This window comes from Struthio camelus, chromosome 9 (genome assembly GCF_040807025.1).
Source record: "Struthio camelus isolate bStrCam1 chromosome 9, bStrCam1.hap1, whole genome shotgun sequence".
In the NCBI taxonomy this organism is placed as follows: Eukaryota; Metazoa; Chordata; class Aves; order Struthioniformes; family Struthionidae; genus Struthio; species Struthio camelus.
The window spans coordinates 27,165,728-27,182,775 of NC_090950.1; the positions used below are offsets into that span (position 1 = coordinate 27,165,728).

The window sequence follows — 17,048 nt, forward strand, 5'->3', positions numbered from 1 at the left end:
AGGTACTTCATAATCCTCCAGAGTTCTTTCTGTTATTTTTAAAAGCAGCATAGTTCCCATCTGATGTAACCTGCTGTAGAATCGGAGGAATATATCCTACCATCTTTTTTCAGTTTCCCAAGTTTTCTTCTGAAAAAGGACTGCAGTGAATTTAACACTGAACAAGTGTGACTGCTTGTTGCTATTGCAATGTCACCATACATTACAAACTGTTAGCAGCAGGATAATTTGTTCAAATTATTGTGATTTGATCTTTTTTAAAACTTAAGGTAACTTAAATATGCACATTTAAGTCTCAGCTGTATGTAACTTTGCCTCTTTGGCAAGCCTCACATTGTCCACTGTCCTTTATGTTCCAAACTCTCATCCATTCTTTTCACCTATCTAACAGTGCTTTATATGATTCATAAATTTAACGTGAGCAGAGAGAACACAAGCCACACACTCTACACAGGTAACAACACAACTTACACATTCAGCTGTGAGAGATGGGAAGCACAGAGTCCAGCGGAGCCCTTCCCACCCATTCTCCCTGCGTGGCTCGGCTAGAGCTATGGGGATGGGCGCGCGGCCGAACACAACTGAAATACCACAGCCTTACAAATTACCACTTGTTGCCTCCTCTACCACAATGGGGAGGCTGGCCAAACTGCAACGTTAACCAAGTTTAGTTTAAAGTTCAGTGAAACAGTGCCCCAATACTAATGCTAATGTTTGAGGTACACTTCCCCTAAAAGGTGTGCAAGCTGAGCCTGCCCCAGCCTCCACGAGCTGATGGTTCCCACCGCCATGCTGCTCCCACAGTGCAAGTCCTTATAGGGCTAAATGGTGAACTGGGTTGGAGAACTGATACGGATTAAAGATCTGCATAAATAGGTTATTTTTATACTGGATTAGTTCCCTAGCCTGGTTCTGTGTTATGCTAAAACAGTTGCATTGGTACAACTGCGGGGATAGTACGGGGACACAAGTGGTTTAAACAAGCACTGCTGCAAAAAGCGCTCCTGGCCCAAGAAATGGAGGTGTTTACACTTTGGTTGGTTACTTCTTTGTCACTCACTCCTTCCAAGGCGGAGGAAGACAAAACACAAAGCGTGCTTGGATGCAGCTCTGGCAAGTACGCATTCTCTAACCTCTGCCTGCTCAGACCACCTGTGCAAATCCCGGAAACGTGCTGAAAAGCACCAAGAAATTTTCCATTCTAAAATGTTTGCCCAGTCAAATTCAAAAGACAGTAGGGCTGCACAGCTCAAATTGACATTTCCCTCCCCCCCTTTTTTTAACTTTGCACATCTACAAGTAAAGTAAACCTCTACTTTTAAAATTGAATATGCTGCAATATTGCTCCTCTCCGCTAAAGTGACAGCAAAAACTGAAAAGAGAGCAACTTTCTCTAGGGAAGTAGACATTCCCCAAAGAGTATTTCCCCTCTCATCCCTCTTGAGCGATCTGAACCACTCTTTCCCAGCCATTCTCATGTCAGACACAGATCATTCATTTACTCACACACAGCGGAAAAAAGAACACAATGTCCTAGAATGATTGTTTGGGAGATACCACTGCTGTTATTTTTTCATCAATACCTTCTGATTCTCAATGAAGATCTTCTTGGAAATGTTTTATATGTTGTAGCTATTTTGTTTCCTCCCCTTCAGTCACTTCCAGTCAAGTGCAGGATTATGAATGTACTCACTCTACCTTCGTTCATTAGTTCGCAGCACATTTTAATCAGTAGGTTCCTTTTCAAGCTCTTCAATTTTGTTTATAGTTTAGTAATACATTTGTTCTTACAACAATTCAATCGGAAAGAAAATCTAATGTACAGCATTGAATAAGAACAATTTTAAGCCAAGTACAACGGCCAAAACAGCAACCTGAGCGGTTCTTTTACTGTCTCCCAGAAAAATGTGGTGAACTGCTGTGATTTTGGCTGGAGAGAAATCATTAATATACCAATGATCTAACCTGCTGACCTGAGGCTTCTTTTCAGAATACACAGGCAACTGCATAATTTAAAACCAAAGTACATGAATTTTACAAATCAACAGCTATTTTTATATTATCACAACAGTAAAAAACATTCCCATTTTCTACACAGTTATAGCCCCCACCTACTCTTTAGACTGTTCCTTTATTTTGCTTAAAGAACATTCTCAAACCCTCACTGGTTTATGTGATTTTTTTTCCCCCTACCAGCAGTTCCCTACACTAGGAGGTGGCACCCAGGAAAGCAGAAGCTTCAAAACAAAAACATCTAATTCACCACGATGGACAGAGAACATTCAGTTCTTTGTAGCACTTCACCCGGGGGGGGGGGGGGGGGGTCCAGATCCTCTGCTAAGCGTAGCTTCACCACAGTTCATGCACCTGCACGGCATTTCACAAACTCAGCTCAGAGCAGACCTCAGCACACTAATAATGCCATAATGCCCCTGTACCTGAAGATGCCAGTGGGGCAAATGCTTCCTTATTAATGCTCCTGCATATTGAAACTTGCCTGCATCCAAATCATCCTGAGCCACAGCTGGTCAGAAGGTTTAACAGCTATCGGCCTTCAAATGAAGCTTGCTCCTGCTGATGCAAGAGAGCATTATTAATTTGTACTAAACTTAGATGCCAGAAGTAGAATTCAATTAACTTATTAAAAGGCAAACGATACTGAGAAGAGCTTTTGGTAGACGTCAGAAGAGAAGTACGATTTCATTTTTTCAAGCTAGGCTGTAGAGAAGCCCTGAAACCAGGAGCTAAGTAGAAAATATGATGAATTAACACCTCTCACAATGGGACAGTCATCTCTTTCACCAGCTGGTATGAGCCATAAGCACCTTGAGATCTCTCTCTCAACCACATTGTGAAGGTATAGAGCAAGCTTTTATTCTGCTAACTGGCAGAGATACAGCTGCAGAAGTCAACGCACAGATTTTTTTGTTCTATTCTGTTTTAAAATCTTCAGCTCCCAGAGAAAAGCTGGAAGTCAGCAACAACCCCCCCTCCCCCCCCCCAATCCATTACTATGACTAGTATCGGTATCTGCCTGGTATTAAGACCAATCTCTTCAGTGCTGCTGGATAAACGCTAGCTTTGGGGCACCTTTCTGAGCCACCCTTTGGCACCTCCTTTTGCAGGTAGGTGCTGAGGGAAGGCAAACACCCCATCCTGGCAGGAGTTCTTGAAAGGGTTTCTTAGCCAGTGACTTCCTGTCATACCATGAGGTTAGGACGGAGCTGTGGAGCAGACAAGCAGGGCACCTCGGTCCCTTTGACCTGTAGACATGCTTTCCGAAAGATACCTTTCGGGAAGCTTAGAATGTATATTTGTTTACAACGTGTCTAGAAACTAACCTCCTCACAGTACACTTCCAATCTAATTTTTGGTTGACAGGCAAAACAAGACCCACTGAAGGAGACAACTCTTACTTCCTTCTACTAAGGAAAGCAAAACTAAGCAGAGAGAGGAAAAAGGCAAGAAAAGAAGAGGTAATAGTTAGGTGGGAACAGTTTTGCTTCCTATGCTTATCTAGCACGTTGTACCAACTGAGAGTATATGCTGCATGCCCCAATCCACAGGATAGACAAACAGCATATGCAGCCAAAAACATACTTTTTTGCTTGCTTCTACTAGATCATCCTTTCACCTACAGCTGAATTTGACCATGCAATCTATATTTACCATAGATGGTCACTTGTCAGATGTTCAGAATTACTGAAAATTGAGATATTTGAACCTGCAGAGGCTCCTACATAGCAAGGAGAATTAATTTTTTTTGGAAGGATGAATTACTAACATCTTCCCCTTTGAAGTTTATACTGTCAAGGGCAGTTTGGATTTATAGCTTGTGGCTTTCTAAAGCCTGTCATACAGAGAGACCAGGAGATGACTGAGACAAAAGTATTAGCCATTTTCCTCAGCTACGCTGCTTTGCCTTGGAGGGGTTTGAGGACTGCTCTGCTCCCGATGGATTCCTAGAGAGGAGAAGGCTGCAGCTCCTTTTGGATGCCACCTTTTTTTCTCAAAGCAGTCTTTCAGGATGAAGCCCTGTGCAATCATTTAGACTTTTTGGAAGTTGACAAAGAAGCTGCACAGAGCCTACATAACTTCTGCTGTTTTATGCAGGTGGGAGACTGGACACATACTAAGGAAGAAAGGCAACTAAGCAACTTGAAAATCAACTTTTAAGGATGAGCTAGAGATGGAGAACAATGTTTAATACTGAGTTCAGTGAGTCCTGAGAAAAACACAGAGTAAAGTCTCAACAGCTTCAGGGCACATTCAGTGAAAAAATCAGAGACAGATTAGTAAAGTGTCTGACAAACAATTCCTGTGTGTAACCACTTGACAGACCAAGGAACAGATGGAAAAAAACTGAGCATAAGACAGTGTGAATTAGCAGCATTCGACTGAATGATTCAAGGGAAATCAGGAGAGCATCCAGCGGCCTATAACTTCTATATAGTCAAAGAGAAATAGATCACAAATTAGGCAGCAAACAATACCATGGTTTATAATAGCAATACATTATTAATTAACTGGACATAAGTAAGAGCAGGCTTAATAAAGCTAAAGCCAAAACAGAAAAAAAAACCCAGTTCAGTGGTGGCAAATCAATGCTCTTATAGTCATATGCATTTTTATTTTTCTTTTGCAGCACTACAACCCACGTTGCAGATATGACAGCAATCAATAGTTTCTGCGAACCTTACAATGAATCTTCATAATTATTTACCAAAATAACATTCTTAGTCATCTGGATTGATAAAATTCATCAAGGAATCAAAGTTTAGTCTCTAGTTTATTAGCTTCAGCAAAATCAAGGTGGAAGCTAGAGATGTGCCCTCTAAGGAAAATCAGCTAACATACTCCTTGCTACAAGCCTGAGCCCATTCGCACTTCAGATATTAAGTACTTATCATACTGACATGGCATTATTTTTCTTATGAGGTTGTTACAAATGCGTAGCCCTAGCTTTCCTTACAGTGACAGTCTTTGGTCCTGATTGTTCTTATATATGATGAATATTCAGCTACATCAGTGAAGTCTGAAGTTGCAACAGGTATTCACTGATGAAAATGTTGAGAAAAATTAGTCCAGTGGGTTTCATTCTATATTATTAACTACTAAATTTCCCACCAAATTGGGGAAACTTTGAACCTACTTACTGAAAAGCACATAATTTTGTGTCTCACTAGATTCCTAATATCCCAAACGTCTTATCTCAGACCTTTAACACACTTTTCTCATGCCTCACTTTGACTCAAAAGGTGAGGCAAATACAAGACTCATGCCTACTAAAAATGCTGTTTTATTCCTGTTTCTAGGAACAAGCTGAAATGCACTTACAAGTTTTTTAAACTGTCCCTTGGAACAGTTCTTCTCCTTTTGCATTTGCACAGCACTCACTGCAAAGCCCCAAGGATCCGATCACAATGTTCTTACTATAACTACTACTACTATTAATAGCAATACTCACCTATACAATGCAACACTATCCAAGTAAACTCAGGCTATTTTAAAGACTTTTCTGAGTGTTAACTTCACTCTGTAAGCCTAGCTAAATAGGAACTGTGGCATGCCATATGTCTTGGTGGTAATCGTTAATTTCCTTTCATCATTGTCTTACCCCATATGAAAATTATTTTTCCTGCAGGTTTTTGCAAGGATATGTCAACGTATCTAATTTTATATTTTAATAGAATTTTACAAGCCGGGAGGCCAGATACATATCAGTAATTGCTGCTAAAATGGGTATAAATTGTCTTGATCAAATCATGAATGTAAACAATTTTTTAATTAGACTGCTTGAAACTTGCAGTAACGAGATAATGATTATGCTAGTAATCAGACAGAGAGAATGGTTAGCGATTTATCTCTGTGTTTCTATTCTACCTCTCTATTAATGCAGAGCAAACATACAAGTCCAGGTTGAGACACAGCAGAAGAAAAAGGACCACCTCCTACAGAGTTTGCACTTGCTACTAATCTTTCTGCAAAGGTTGCTACTTAGACCATACCACTGGATATGATGTTCCACTTCTACAGCCAGGAAAGCTGCACTCAGTGCTCTCACGGGCAGTATGGGTTTAATTTTTGCATTCTCTGGTGTGTATTATGTTCCTTTAAGGAGTAACTAGGTCAGACAAACTGCTATTGGAAGGAAAGGAAAAAGAGTTTCTTTTGTAATATACAACTCGGCATGCTTGGAGGAGAGAAGATTTCCAACGCCATTGGGTGAGGAAGGCAGATGAAAGGGCGAGAGAATCAAAGAAAAGAGCTAGAAGCTTATGAAAATGAGAGACATAGAGCTCTTGGAGTGAGTCCTGCAAAGGGCTACTAAAATGATGAAGGGACTGGAGCATCTCTGCTATGAGGAAAGGCTGAGAGAGCTGGGACTCTTCAGCCTGGAGAAGAGAAGACTGAGGGGGGATCTTATCAACGCGTAGAAGTATCTGAAGTGAGAGTGTCAAGACAATGGGGCCAGACTCTTCTCCGTGGTGCCCAGCGACAGGACAGGAGGCAATGGGCAGAAACTGAAACACAGGAAGTTCTGTTTGAACATGAGAAAAAACTTCTTGACTGTGAGGGTGACAGAGCACTGGAACAGGTTGCCCAGGGAGGTTGTGGAGTCTCCCTACCTGGAGATGTTCAAAAGCCATCTAGACACAATCCTAGGCCATGTGCTCTAGGCGACCCTGCCTGAGCACAGGGGGGTTGGGGGGTTGGACTAGACGATCTCCAGAGGTCCCTTCCAACCTCAACCACTCTGGGATTCTGTGAAAGCTGAACCTCTCTACTGAAAAATGAGCCCATCACATCACATCTTTGCTGTGGCTCTGTCACTTATTATTCAAAGCACATGTTTTAATTTTTCTTGGAAATGACCAAGTGCTTTCTGGTTCCTCTCACTTTGGAAAATAACAGCATAGATATTTGTAATACAATACTTTTCTCTTTCTTATAGACTTTCTATAAAAGTTTTCTATGCAGTTGAAAAAGACAACACTTCTAGGATCATCATTAACATCTGGGCTAGCAGGCACTGAAATGAATGGAATAATACATCTCCCTCAGATCCCGTGAAAAAACTGCATGTCTCTGATGTTTATACTCAAGCTTTAAAGTCTCTACTCTGCACCTACCAAACAGGAACAAGGAAAGACAACCTGAGCCACCAGAGAGTAACTGCGAGTCTATCAAGCTTACAGCTCAGATGTCCTCTGCCGCCTGTACCAGAATAACAGAGCGTTCCTTGCCCAAGGAACATTATGGGTGATGCCTTCTGAAATAAATGAAACAGCCTTCAAAAACAACTCTGTAAAAGAGCTGGACTGTGGCACTGCTCAGCTTTCCGAAATTATCAGTCTGCTGTTTTGTTAGGTGGAATAGAAGGCTGCAAGAGCTATCTGCCTACCAAACCTGCATACCAAATTATTACTACTGCTTTGCAAATCGTACTGCTGAAGTTTTGTCACTGCTTTCAGTTGGACATGGCACAGCTTCGTAAGAAAATATCAGTGGGAAAAATGCCTGACCTGCTGAAGTTAATGGGTATACTCCAAATGATTCAGTGATGAAGGATTTCACCTTAATATAAATGAGGGCATTAGGGCATTAGTTTCCTTTGTTGAAATAAGAGTCTTTGGCAATCTCAAGGCAAGAGCCTGCAGGAATTGCTTCAGAACAACTGCACACAGATGAAGAACAACTGCCTCAGAAAGAAATTGCCGTGTTCTGGAAAAGTTCACCCTACATTCATGCTAACATAAAATTTCCCAAGTAAAAGGAAATAATTCAAGATATTATGTCATTTGGTTGCAACTTTTATTCCCTCCTTGGAGTAGCTAGAATTCCTAGGGTTACCTCTATGTATGTCTGTGGCTTTTGGGGTATTCATATTCCAACACTCCTACAGAGACAGTTACCGGAAAAACAGTGTCTACACAGCTGTGCCCCAAATAACATTTATAGTCACTAGGTAGAGCGTGGTTTTGTAAGGAATTTTTCATTTTTAATTTTTCTGAAACATTATATGCTTTTTAAATAGCAAATATTTAATACAAATTTAATGTTTAATACACAAACTATTTCTACTTGCTATGAAAGGGAAATATCACTACTGCTTACCCAGTGACATGGGGTCATAACTCATTTATCCATTAAGTAACAACAAAAGCATTTACAGTTTAGAATACCAGTAAACATCACCTCCCTACAATCCATTTGCAAAAGCAGCCAGTGATCCTTCACCGATATTTTTGAAGAGTATGTTTAAATTACTTCTTACCCAACATCATCAAGGATTCTCTTAAAATATAATTATACATATTTTTATTTAGACTTCTATATACATATAAAATCACAGAATTCTCTCTACTGCAATTTATATTAGTCTAAAAGACACACAAGCAAATGATGAACGACCCACTAATAATGTACTTGCTAATTCTCTCTTTGAGACTGGATATTGTAAGCATTTCAAGACACTAAGAAGTATAATTAGTTGTAGGAACAACTAAAGACTAATTACCAGTATAAGAGGAAAAAAAAGAATTACTATAATTAGGTTCATTTCTTTCACTTGGAGAGGAAAAATCCACAGTATTCTGGAAAACAGTGCAATCTGATTAACATTATCTTCTTGACATTACTACATTAGGAAATGAATAGTTTCAACTATTCACTGAATACAGCTGATAGTTTACTTAAAAAAGAAAGAAATTTTATAGTCCTCTTTATGTAAAGGTCAGCTGCTCCCAAACTAACTTTCCCATGTACTGTGCTTTCTAGAAACAGATTCTTCTTCATTTCCACTTAACGCTACACATAATTGAAAGGACAAGAGATGCTAATTTGATCTTCCTAAATGTCACACACTGCAGAGCAAATGAGGGATAAAGCAGGTGCCTTTCTGTTGTGCACACCTTTTCCAGCCCCTATATTAATCAGTGCCAGGAGATTTCCAAGTATTCTGTTTCACAGGGTCTTGCAATCAATGAAACATTTAGTCTGCAACAACGTGCCTGTTACACCTCATTATGGCACAGAAAAAGTTAAAAACAATTCCTAATGACCAAGACACATTCAAGAGCACTAGCTGACTATCACTGCATAAAACAAGGATCGTATCTCTAGAAAAAAGCCATCAAAGCTACTAGGCTTGAAATTTGACTTACTGTAGAGTCTCCATTTTAAAAAGAATTTGCTCACCTTTGTATTTCTCCATTTTTAAAAGCCTTCAATGGCACTTAAAAATATATTTTAACCCTCATGAGCAAACAACTTATAATATGCAAACTGCATGTACAGATTCACTGCAGAATGGAAAGCTGCACCCTGAGTCGAGGGATTTCAGTATAAAGCAGATAAAAGTAATTTCAGATGTCTTTTCCCAGAGAAGACAGTAGGAACATCTTCTGAACAGGGATATGACAGAGGTTAATCCTCTGACTCAATGAATTTGAGTTATCTACAGCCTCTTCCCAAAAGTCAGGTGCTATCTCTTCTATAAGCAGAGGTAGACACTATGAAACCTTTCTACAACTCATTAAACACCATGAAAAATCCTAAGATACCCTTCTAGAATATTTATTCATTTTTTTTTTATTCCATTAGACATCCACAGTTTACCTGCATTGACCTGCTATGGCATTACACAAAGAGGCCAGTGATGTATTCCAGTATTTTTTGCAGGCATACGCATGACTCTTGGTAACCGTTCAGCTGTGATAGGCTTTATTTTATGGATACGATCTAAGAGCAGACTTCTCCACCGTAACTAAGTGCTGCTTCTATCAATTCACATGGACTGTCACTCTGTTCATTAGGAATGATAGTTCTCCTGAATATATAAACTTCTCTGCCGGATCTTTTCAGCAAGATCTCTTATTGTAACAGATGCACACAACAGGGACTTCCAGAGAGGGAACAAAAAAAAAGGGTCTTATTGCCAAGATCTGCCAGCTGCAACTGCCCTCAAACAGGGCACCTGTCAAAGATAACGGCACATCAAATCTGCTCATATGCTGTGCCCACGCTGGTATGCAGTTGGTCAGCCTAAGGGCTCAGGGCTAGGGCTCATTTTGGGTATTATCTGAACTAATGACTACAATCCCAACCACCAAGAGAAACCATATTATGCAAGGACTCAATTCAAGCCAAAGAAAACAGTGCAACAGAGATGAAACCAAGTACTTTCTGTGCATCTTTGGGGGCTCACGTGCACTATAACCCAAACTGAAAGCCTGCAAGACTTGAGAGGGATAAGCGCAAGGAGCAGGAACTGTTCCTAATTAACAGTTCTTAAGAGACTACTTGCAGTTGGAAAAGTTTGTGCACAAGCAAACGGTGATGCTAGAAAAAGCTCTCATTCTCTGCTGCCAGGTAACTTAACGTATTTTATTCTTAAAAGGTAATTTTTTTTTTTTTAATTATTTCTCCCACATAAAAACAGGTTTAAAACAATTTACAGTTCCTCACCATCCTACCTGCAGTGCTACGTGAAAGCAAACAAAAGCAGCATGCTAGATGTTTCTTTAGAGCTGACTTGATCACATGCTGCTGCAGGTGATGGGCTCCTGCCAAGCATCATTGCACCGTGAAGAAACTGTTTTATCAGCCAGACTTTCAAATGGGCATTTATATTCATTGAACACCTCTTAGTATTAATACAAGGGAGAACGTACCCTCTCTGCATCTCTCCCAGTTGAGACACTGGGAGGTATTTAGGTATTATTCATGGTGGTTTTATTACTTACAATTAGAGCTTTTGGGCCAGATCTTCAGCTGGCATAAACTCAGCACAGCTACATTTAAATTAAAGAAATCATGCTAATTTACACCAAATTATGATCTGTACTGAAGGTCCCTAAAGATTATCTACTTGATACGTCAGTTATTTTATGTAATTAAACTAGTTGAGAGAGACTGTTTCTCAGTAAATTATGAACCATCTATGATATTTATTCATTGAAGGGATTAGACTGCTAGGCAACATTCACATATTGTCTTTTTTTTTTTTTTTTTTTTTCCTCTCTCTCTCTCCAGATTTCACAACTTTGGAGCTACTTTATCTAATCTGTTTGCATGGAAAAAACTTCTTGCAATGCCAAATTCTGTATTGCTTGCACACCCAAAGCTCTGGTGGTTTTGAAGAAAATTTTAAGGAGGGTGATATGGTAGATGAGTCCTTCTGCATTCTTATTTTGTAATTATTACATAGTTACCAAGATGATGCTGAGTTCATATTTTACTAACGCTCCAAAAGAGTTTAGCTGTAAAATCCTGACCACTACGCTGCCTAAAAGAACTTATTTGCTCAGTTTTGTCTTAAACTTGTGACTTTCTGACCAGTTGTTTTATTAATATACACAGTACACTGGGAGCAATAATCTGTGTTTTGTGTATTCCAAAGGGTAAGGTAGTTATGATGTTGAAACTTGATATACAGGCAGAGAGGTCAGTATTTTGCTAGAATTTCAACAGTACAGCGTGGATTTCAGTTGTTCTGTATTATCTTTAACAGCTTTATTTAATTTGCTTGGTCTGACTACAGGCACAGAATCCCTGTTAAAACTACATTTTTTATAGTTTGTAGGTGCAAGATAACCAGGAAAATAACTTTTTTCTTAACTGTGATTCACAAATACTGTATGATGAATCAGAATCCATTTTCATTAACACAATGGAAAGAATCATGCATCTCTTACCTTTTATTTCTGTCTTCTATCTGCAAGATATAGACCATGTCATCAGTAGCATGAAGTTTGGAACTGCTGTCTCCCCATTTCAACTTCAGACTCTGAGGACCTGCTGCAGCACACTCTAACCGAGGAGGTAATGGTGGTAACGGCCTAGTTTTTGCTTTAATAAAGTGGCTAAATGGTCCAGCTCCAATTTCATTGACAGCCTGGATCCTGATCCTAAAGTAAACACCAAAAAAAGATGAATGTTAAATAAGGTGCTTTCACAATGTTCTCAATATATAAAAGTCTCAAGAAACAAAACAGCCTTCTGTTAAATTGTTAAATACCGTGTCCACTCTCAGTGATCACTATCTTGCTTTGGCAAAGTGAAAGGCTCAGTAATATAACACGTATTATCATCCTGTTTATACTGTAAGAGCAGCAATGAAGATACCAAAAAATGCAATCAGGCAGAGGCAGGAGGATCTGGCAAAGCAACCTCCAAGCCTGATGGTGGTTCCTTTACCACATGAACAACTGCTCTGGACATTGCGAGGTTATCTAATACTTGATATACTATGACCCTACCAGTCTGGTGCAATGCTAAAGTAATACCTCATATTGCAAGCAATTGTGTTTCCTCAATGGTGCTACTGGCACAATGAGTTACCACTTAAAGTGAGTAAGTACTTAGCCAGGGGGACTGCAAAGTATCCAACACCAGCAGCTCTCAAAACAGACCACCTCTCTGTAGTCACCGAAGATGACATGGAGAACCACTGATTAATTATCCTCACTGCAAGCGAGAGGCATAAATACAAGTGATGGCTGGAAAACATTACACATGTAATTATGAATAAATAAAACGTAAAAGGGGCTTGCACTTTTCTAGCACAGGTCATTATAACAAGCTGTGAGTTAATTTAGGTAAAATCATCAGTTGAAAGCAAGAATGTAGCTGCCAGAAAACCTATATCCAGACTGGTAAATATCTCTGAAGACCAGTGAACAGTTTTATTTCAGCATCTGTAACGTCACACAAAACACACTGAGTGCACGAAATTCCACTGGGAAGAGCTAACCCCAGAAGGTTAAACGCACAACTTTTCCACACGTTGCTAGTCTGGTATTGCACATCTTAATAGCTTGCAAGACGTGAGCAAACAATTAGCTCTTGGAGTCTTACACACACTGGATAAAGTCATGATCAATGAATTACATATTAGATCAAATAAAAATTGGACTCAGGTCACTCCCACAAGATGAACAAAAGCTCCTTAAGCCATTTGAATCAAATTAAGCGTACTTAGAAGAAGAGAAAACCAGATCACCTACATACTCATAGAAGTTTTTATTTGGAAACATTCTTAAAATTGAGCTAATCATCTAAATTCTATTTATTTCTTAAAGTAATGACTCCGGGCTTCTACTATTTTGTCACTCTTGCTTATCTCTCTGCACCACAGTTTAATAATTCACACAATGCGAACCTGCTTACAGAAATGAGTGAAGAGTGCTAGTCTTACTATGGTAACATCAATAGCAACATCATAAAAAAAAAAGTAAAATATGCATTTGGAAAGAGCTGTGAGGGGTATAGCTATGAAGTTCTGCGTAAACAGAAGTATTGCTACAGATGATCCTGAAAGGTTTCAAAAGTTTGTTAAATCAAAGTAGAAATAAGAGACAACAGCCTGGGAAAACTGATTAGCTTTTTAGACAGTGTAGCCTAGTTCAGATAGCTGGACAGATGCCATTGACTTTGAAAATCCTGTGCACAGTAGACTAATATTTTCTCATGGGAAAAGACTCTACAAGAAGTGTTGCTTTTTCTCAAAACTTTTGGCTACCAAGAAGCCAGGAACTCCCTGGCGAAGGTGGTAGGGGGAGAAGGGAGAAAATCTGGTATATCATTACAGCTGCCTACTTCAGAGAACGTAGAAGATAAATAGAGCTATCTCGGTGAGCATAGCTACTTATTTTGATTAAAGAACACATCAATAGCATATTAACAATTACTTTTCTTTGAAGAGTAAGTTTTTAGCTCTAACATTAGAAAAAGATTAGGTAGAATTAATAAAAGGGAAAAAATAATCCCTAGCAAAGATCTCTCCCCTTTTAATAAATATCAAGTATGCTAAAAACATTCTTCTGTATTCTAAGTAAACTTCTAGGATAATAACAACTCATTTGACTATTAAAAAAAGTGTCAAATCCTGTCCTCAAATTCACGCTCAGAATACTCTCGTCTCATTCAGAGTTTTGCCACAAGGGCTGAATTTGGCTCAGAGAGTTTTCCTTTACAGTACTGTAGGATCACTGCAGGAAGGAACGCGCGAAGGAGTCACGTGATGAAAACTCGTGAGCCTTAAAACAGAGAAAGGCAGCTTTCCAGATGAACAATGACCCTGGGAATGCAATAACTCCTATATTTGAATCTAACATAGCTGGACATGGTTTGCTTGTCTTTGCTGATTGCACCACTCCTAAATCTTGTGTAGACTGCTGCTCTCACCCTGAGTCGCTGAGCTTCGTTGGACACGCACAAACAGCAGTCTAACCCAGACCTAGCTCTCGCCTCTCTCTGAACCATAACAGCATTTCCTCAAGGGATATCAGGCCTTGAAAACATCCATGGGTGCTGTGGGAAGGGGAGAAGGAAGAAAGAGAAGAAGAAACAGAAGGAAAAGGAACCCCCCTGGAAAGGGAGGGAGAGCACACTGCAGGTCAGGAGCACTTTGTACTGCAGCATCTCCACCTGAGATACTTCCTCATGTCCCTGCCCCAACAGAGGACACTCTGTGAGCTCCTCTGGCTTGGTGGCACAGCCCATAGTGGGAAAGATAAAACTTTCACAACCAAGTGCAAACCAATTATTGTTTACAGAACAGATATTGGGAAAAACCAGTTTCCAGTTAATATCTCTATTTTTATATAAAAACAGTGTGCAAGTATGTAGAACTATTTGCAGTGAAAATCACGCTTTGAACTCCTTTCAATATTTTCACTAAAGATTTCTAACTTAAAGTATCCTAAAAACTGTACTGGAAAGGTCATTTTCAAATCTGACAATCACAATTTTAAAGTCAGTTTTTCGAAAATGTAAATAGTAAATTTAGGGCTAGTACCTAATTCTGCGGACCCTGGACAATGTTATTTGTATTCAGTCTCACATTTTCCCATTGCCTGTTTTCAACATTAAAAAAAAAATTAGCCTAGCCAAATTTAGAAACCATTCAATGACCTTTCATAGATCATTATGAGATTCTTGACCCAAGAGAATAAACACACTAAGTAGGATGCTATTTTCAGACTGGTCAAAAAGTCTTTTGTATAGTATTCCAGCAGACTGAAAAAACACTTTTGAATTAATCTTACATCATCTAATATGAGAAGAGTTTGATTCACCAGTTCCCATAAGGTTGATGCAATTGGTGGCATTCTAAGTACATGTGCCTGCAAAAACCTGTTTGAGTCAAAACGCTGCAGACTTCAAAAGGGAGGAGAAGCAGCAGGGCCTATGCCCATCATCAGCCTGAACGCCACAGTTGTTCACAGCTTCCAGGACAAACCAGGCCCCTGGATTCCCACTCAGATAACGCTCCAGCCCTGAAAGAGTAAGATTTAGTTTCCCACTCTATGGCATAAATTTGGATTTATAATCCACTTAAGCACTGCTAACTTGAGCATCCATGTTCGTTCTCGAAAGATCTTTCTCTCAATACAGCTTAGAAATTAAAAGCGTTTAAAATGTTTATTCCTAGACCAAATTAAAAATAACTGTTGCTATTAAACTTTAATAAAGCTACTATGTTTATCGCTAACGCAAAAGAAGCATTCCTAAAAGTGGTTTTACAGTGAAGTTAATACAGCTGTACAGCACAGTTAATTATGGAAAATATTGAGCAAAGCCTGGGAACAGAGTGTAACAAAATATTGATATTTCTATTGCTGTTGAATACTTGCTTATTGTGGAATATGTATTAACTCGCTTCCAGTTACATCAGTTCACAGAAAACTGGTCCAAGTATTATTATTCTATTATCAGAGCTTCATGACTACAGCAGTGAAATGGACGGATTACAGAATACACACACTCCATATTTCTGCACCTGGCTGGCTAGTCATCAACAGCCAGAGCTGATGCTTATAGATGGTGTTTGGGAGGCATCTGCCTTTTGCAGGAGGAGTGCTGGGCTGTGCCCAATATTGCAGGTGCCCTCTCAAAATCAGCTCAGTGCTGGCCATTAGCTGCCTGGCGGATGTATGCCCCAGTTCTGATGTCTAAAATGTGTTTTGGGATGCAAATCCTTCTCGCAGCACGTTAGGTGGATTGGCTACCAACCCAGAAACAGAATCCACCAAACTTGCCGGCTCCGAGCTCAGCTCTGCAAAGAGACCTGAGCTTGATTCATTTATCCTCCGAGATGCTCACGTGCGCAGCTGTTCCCAATCAGAAGCTGGGAGCAGTGGAGCAATGCCAGACCCAAACCAACCACCCCACAGAGCGGACACGCGTGGGCACACTGTTCGAATCACACTGCTATTCAAAAATGCCTCTTTCCAATTTTGGCCTTAGTGGATTTGCAATAACCAAGATTTGCTTTCCAGTTCTGGTTTCCATAACCCAAAACACTGACAGTGAAATTCATGTGAAATTAATACATAAACCTTTTGCTAATTTACTTGAAATTCTGCTTAAACCTTGGCAAGATATTTCAGAGTCTCAAAAAAAAGTAGTGTTTGGCTTTTTTAGTCTAGGAAAAACAAAACCTAGAAGAAAGCACGTTTGCTGCTTTTAAACACAGCAGGGAACAAGCATTTGAGAGAGAGAAGAGCTAGTTATGTTAAACAAAGTTGACACAAAAAGAAAAACTGTTGGTGAACAAATTTAGAGAATGAGATCAGCGCTATTCTGAAATACCCTTCCAATTAGAATGGGAGGACAGAAAAGGAGGAACCGGGAGGACAAAAAAACCCAGTATCTTTTAAAATACGGCTTAATAAACGTATTGAAAGGAAATACATGGTGTCCTGACTCCAAGAGCAATTGCCTGGAGCTCTTTCGTGACAAAGAGACTCTTTCCAGACCTATATTTCGAAAGTGTCCCACCTTCACTTTTGTAAAAGTGCAGAATTATCAACAGCTTCCCATGTTCTTACTATAAAATTTCATTCCATTTTCTGAAACAGTAATTCCACTTTGGAATTACTCAATTACTTTGCAATTACTCAAGTAGCTCGAGGAAACCATTCATGGTAGTTTATCAAAACGAACAATATTCTTACACTTATGTGGCCCTTGGTGCAGACCAGAGTGTGCAAGGGTAAAGGGATGTGTTTATTTATGGATGCATTTATATGAGCATAGAC

General features: G+C 39.6%; 1 protein-coding gene across 4 annotated transcripts in view; it reads right to left on the bottom strand.

Annotated features, from left to right (window-relative positions):
- FNDC3B (fibronectin type III domain containing 3B) overlaps positions 1 to 17,048 on the bottom strand; it is a 224,593-nt gene that overhangs the window by 18,577 nt on the left and 188,968 nt on the right. For all 4 annotated transcript variants that reach the window (XM_068953972.1, XM_068953974.1, XM_009673755.2 and 1 more), the window contains exon 23: positions 11,700 to 11,912. In XM_068953972.1, the coding sequence (XP_068810073.1) occupies positions 11,700 to 11,912 (213 nt within the window). The remainder of the gene's footprint in view (positions 1 to 11,699; positions 11,913 to 17,048) is intronic.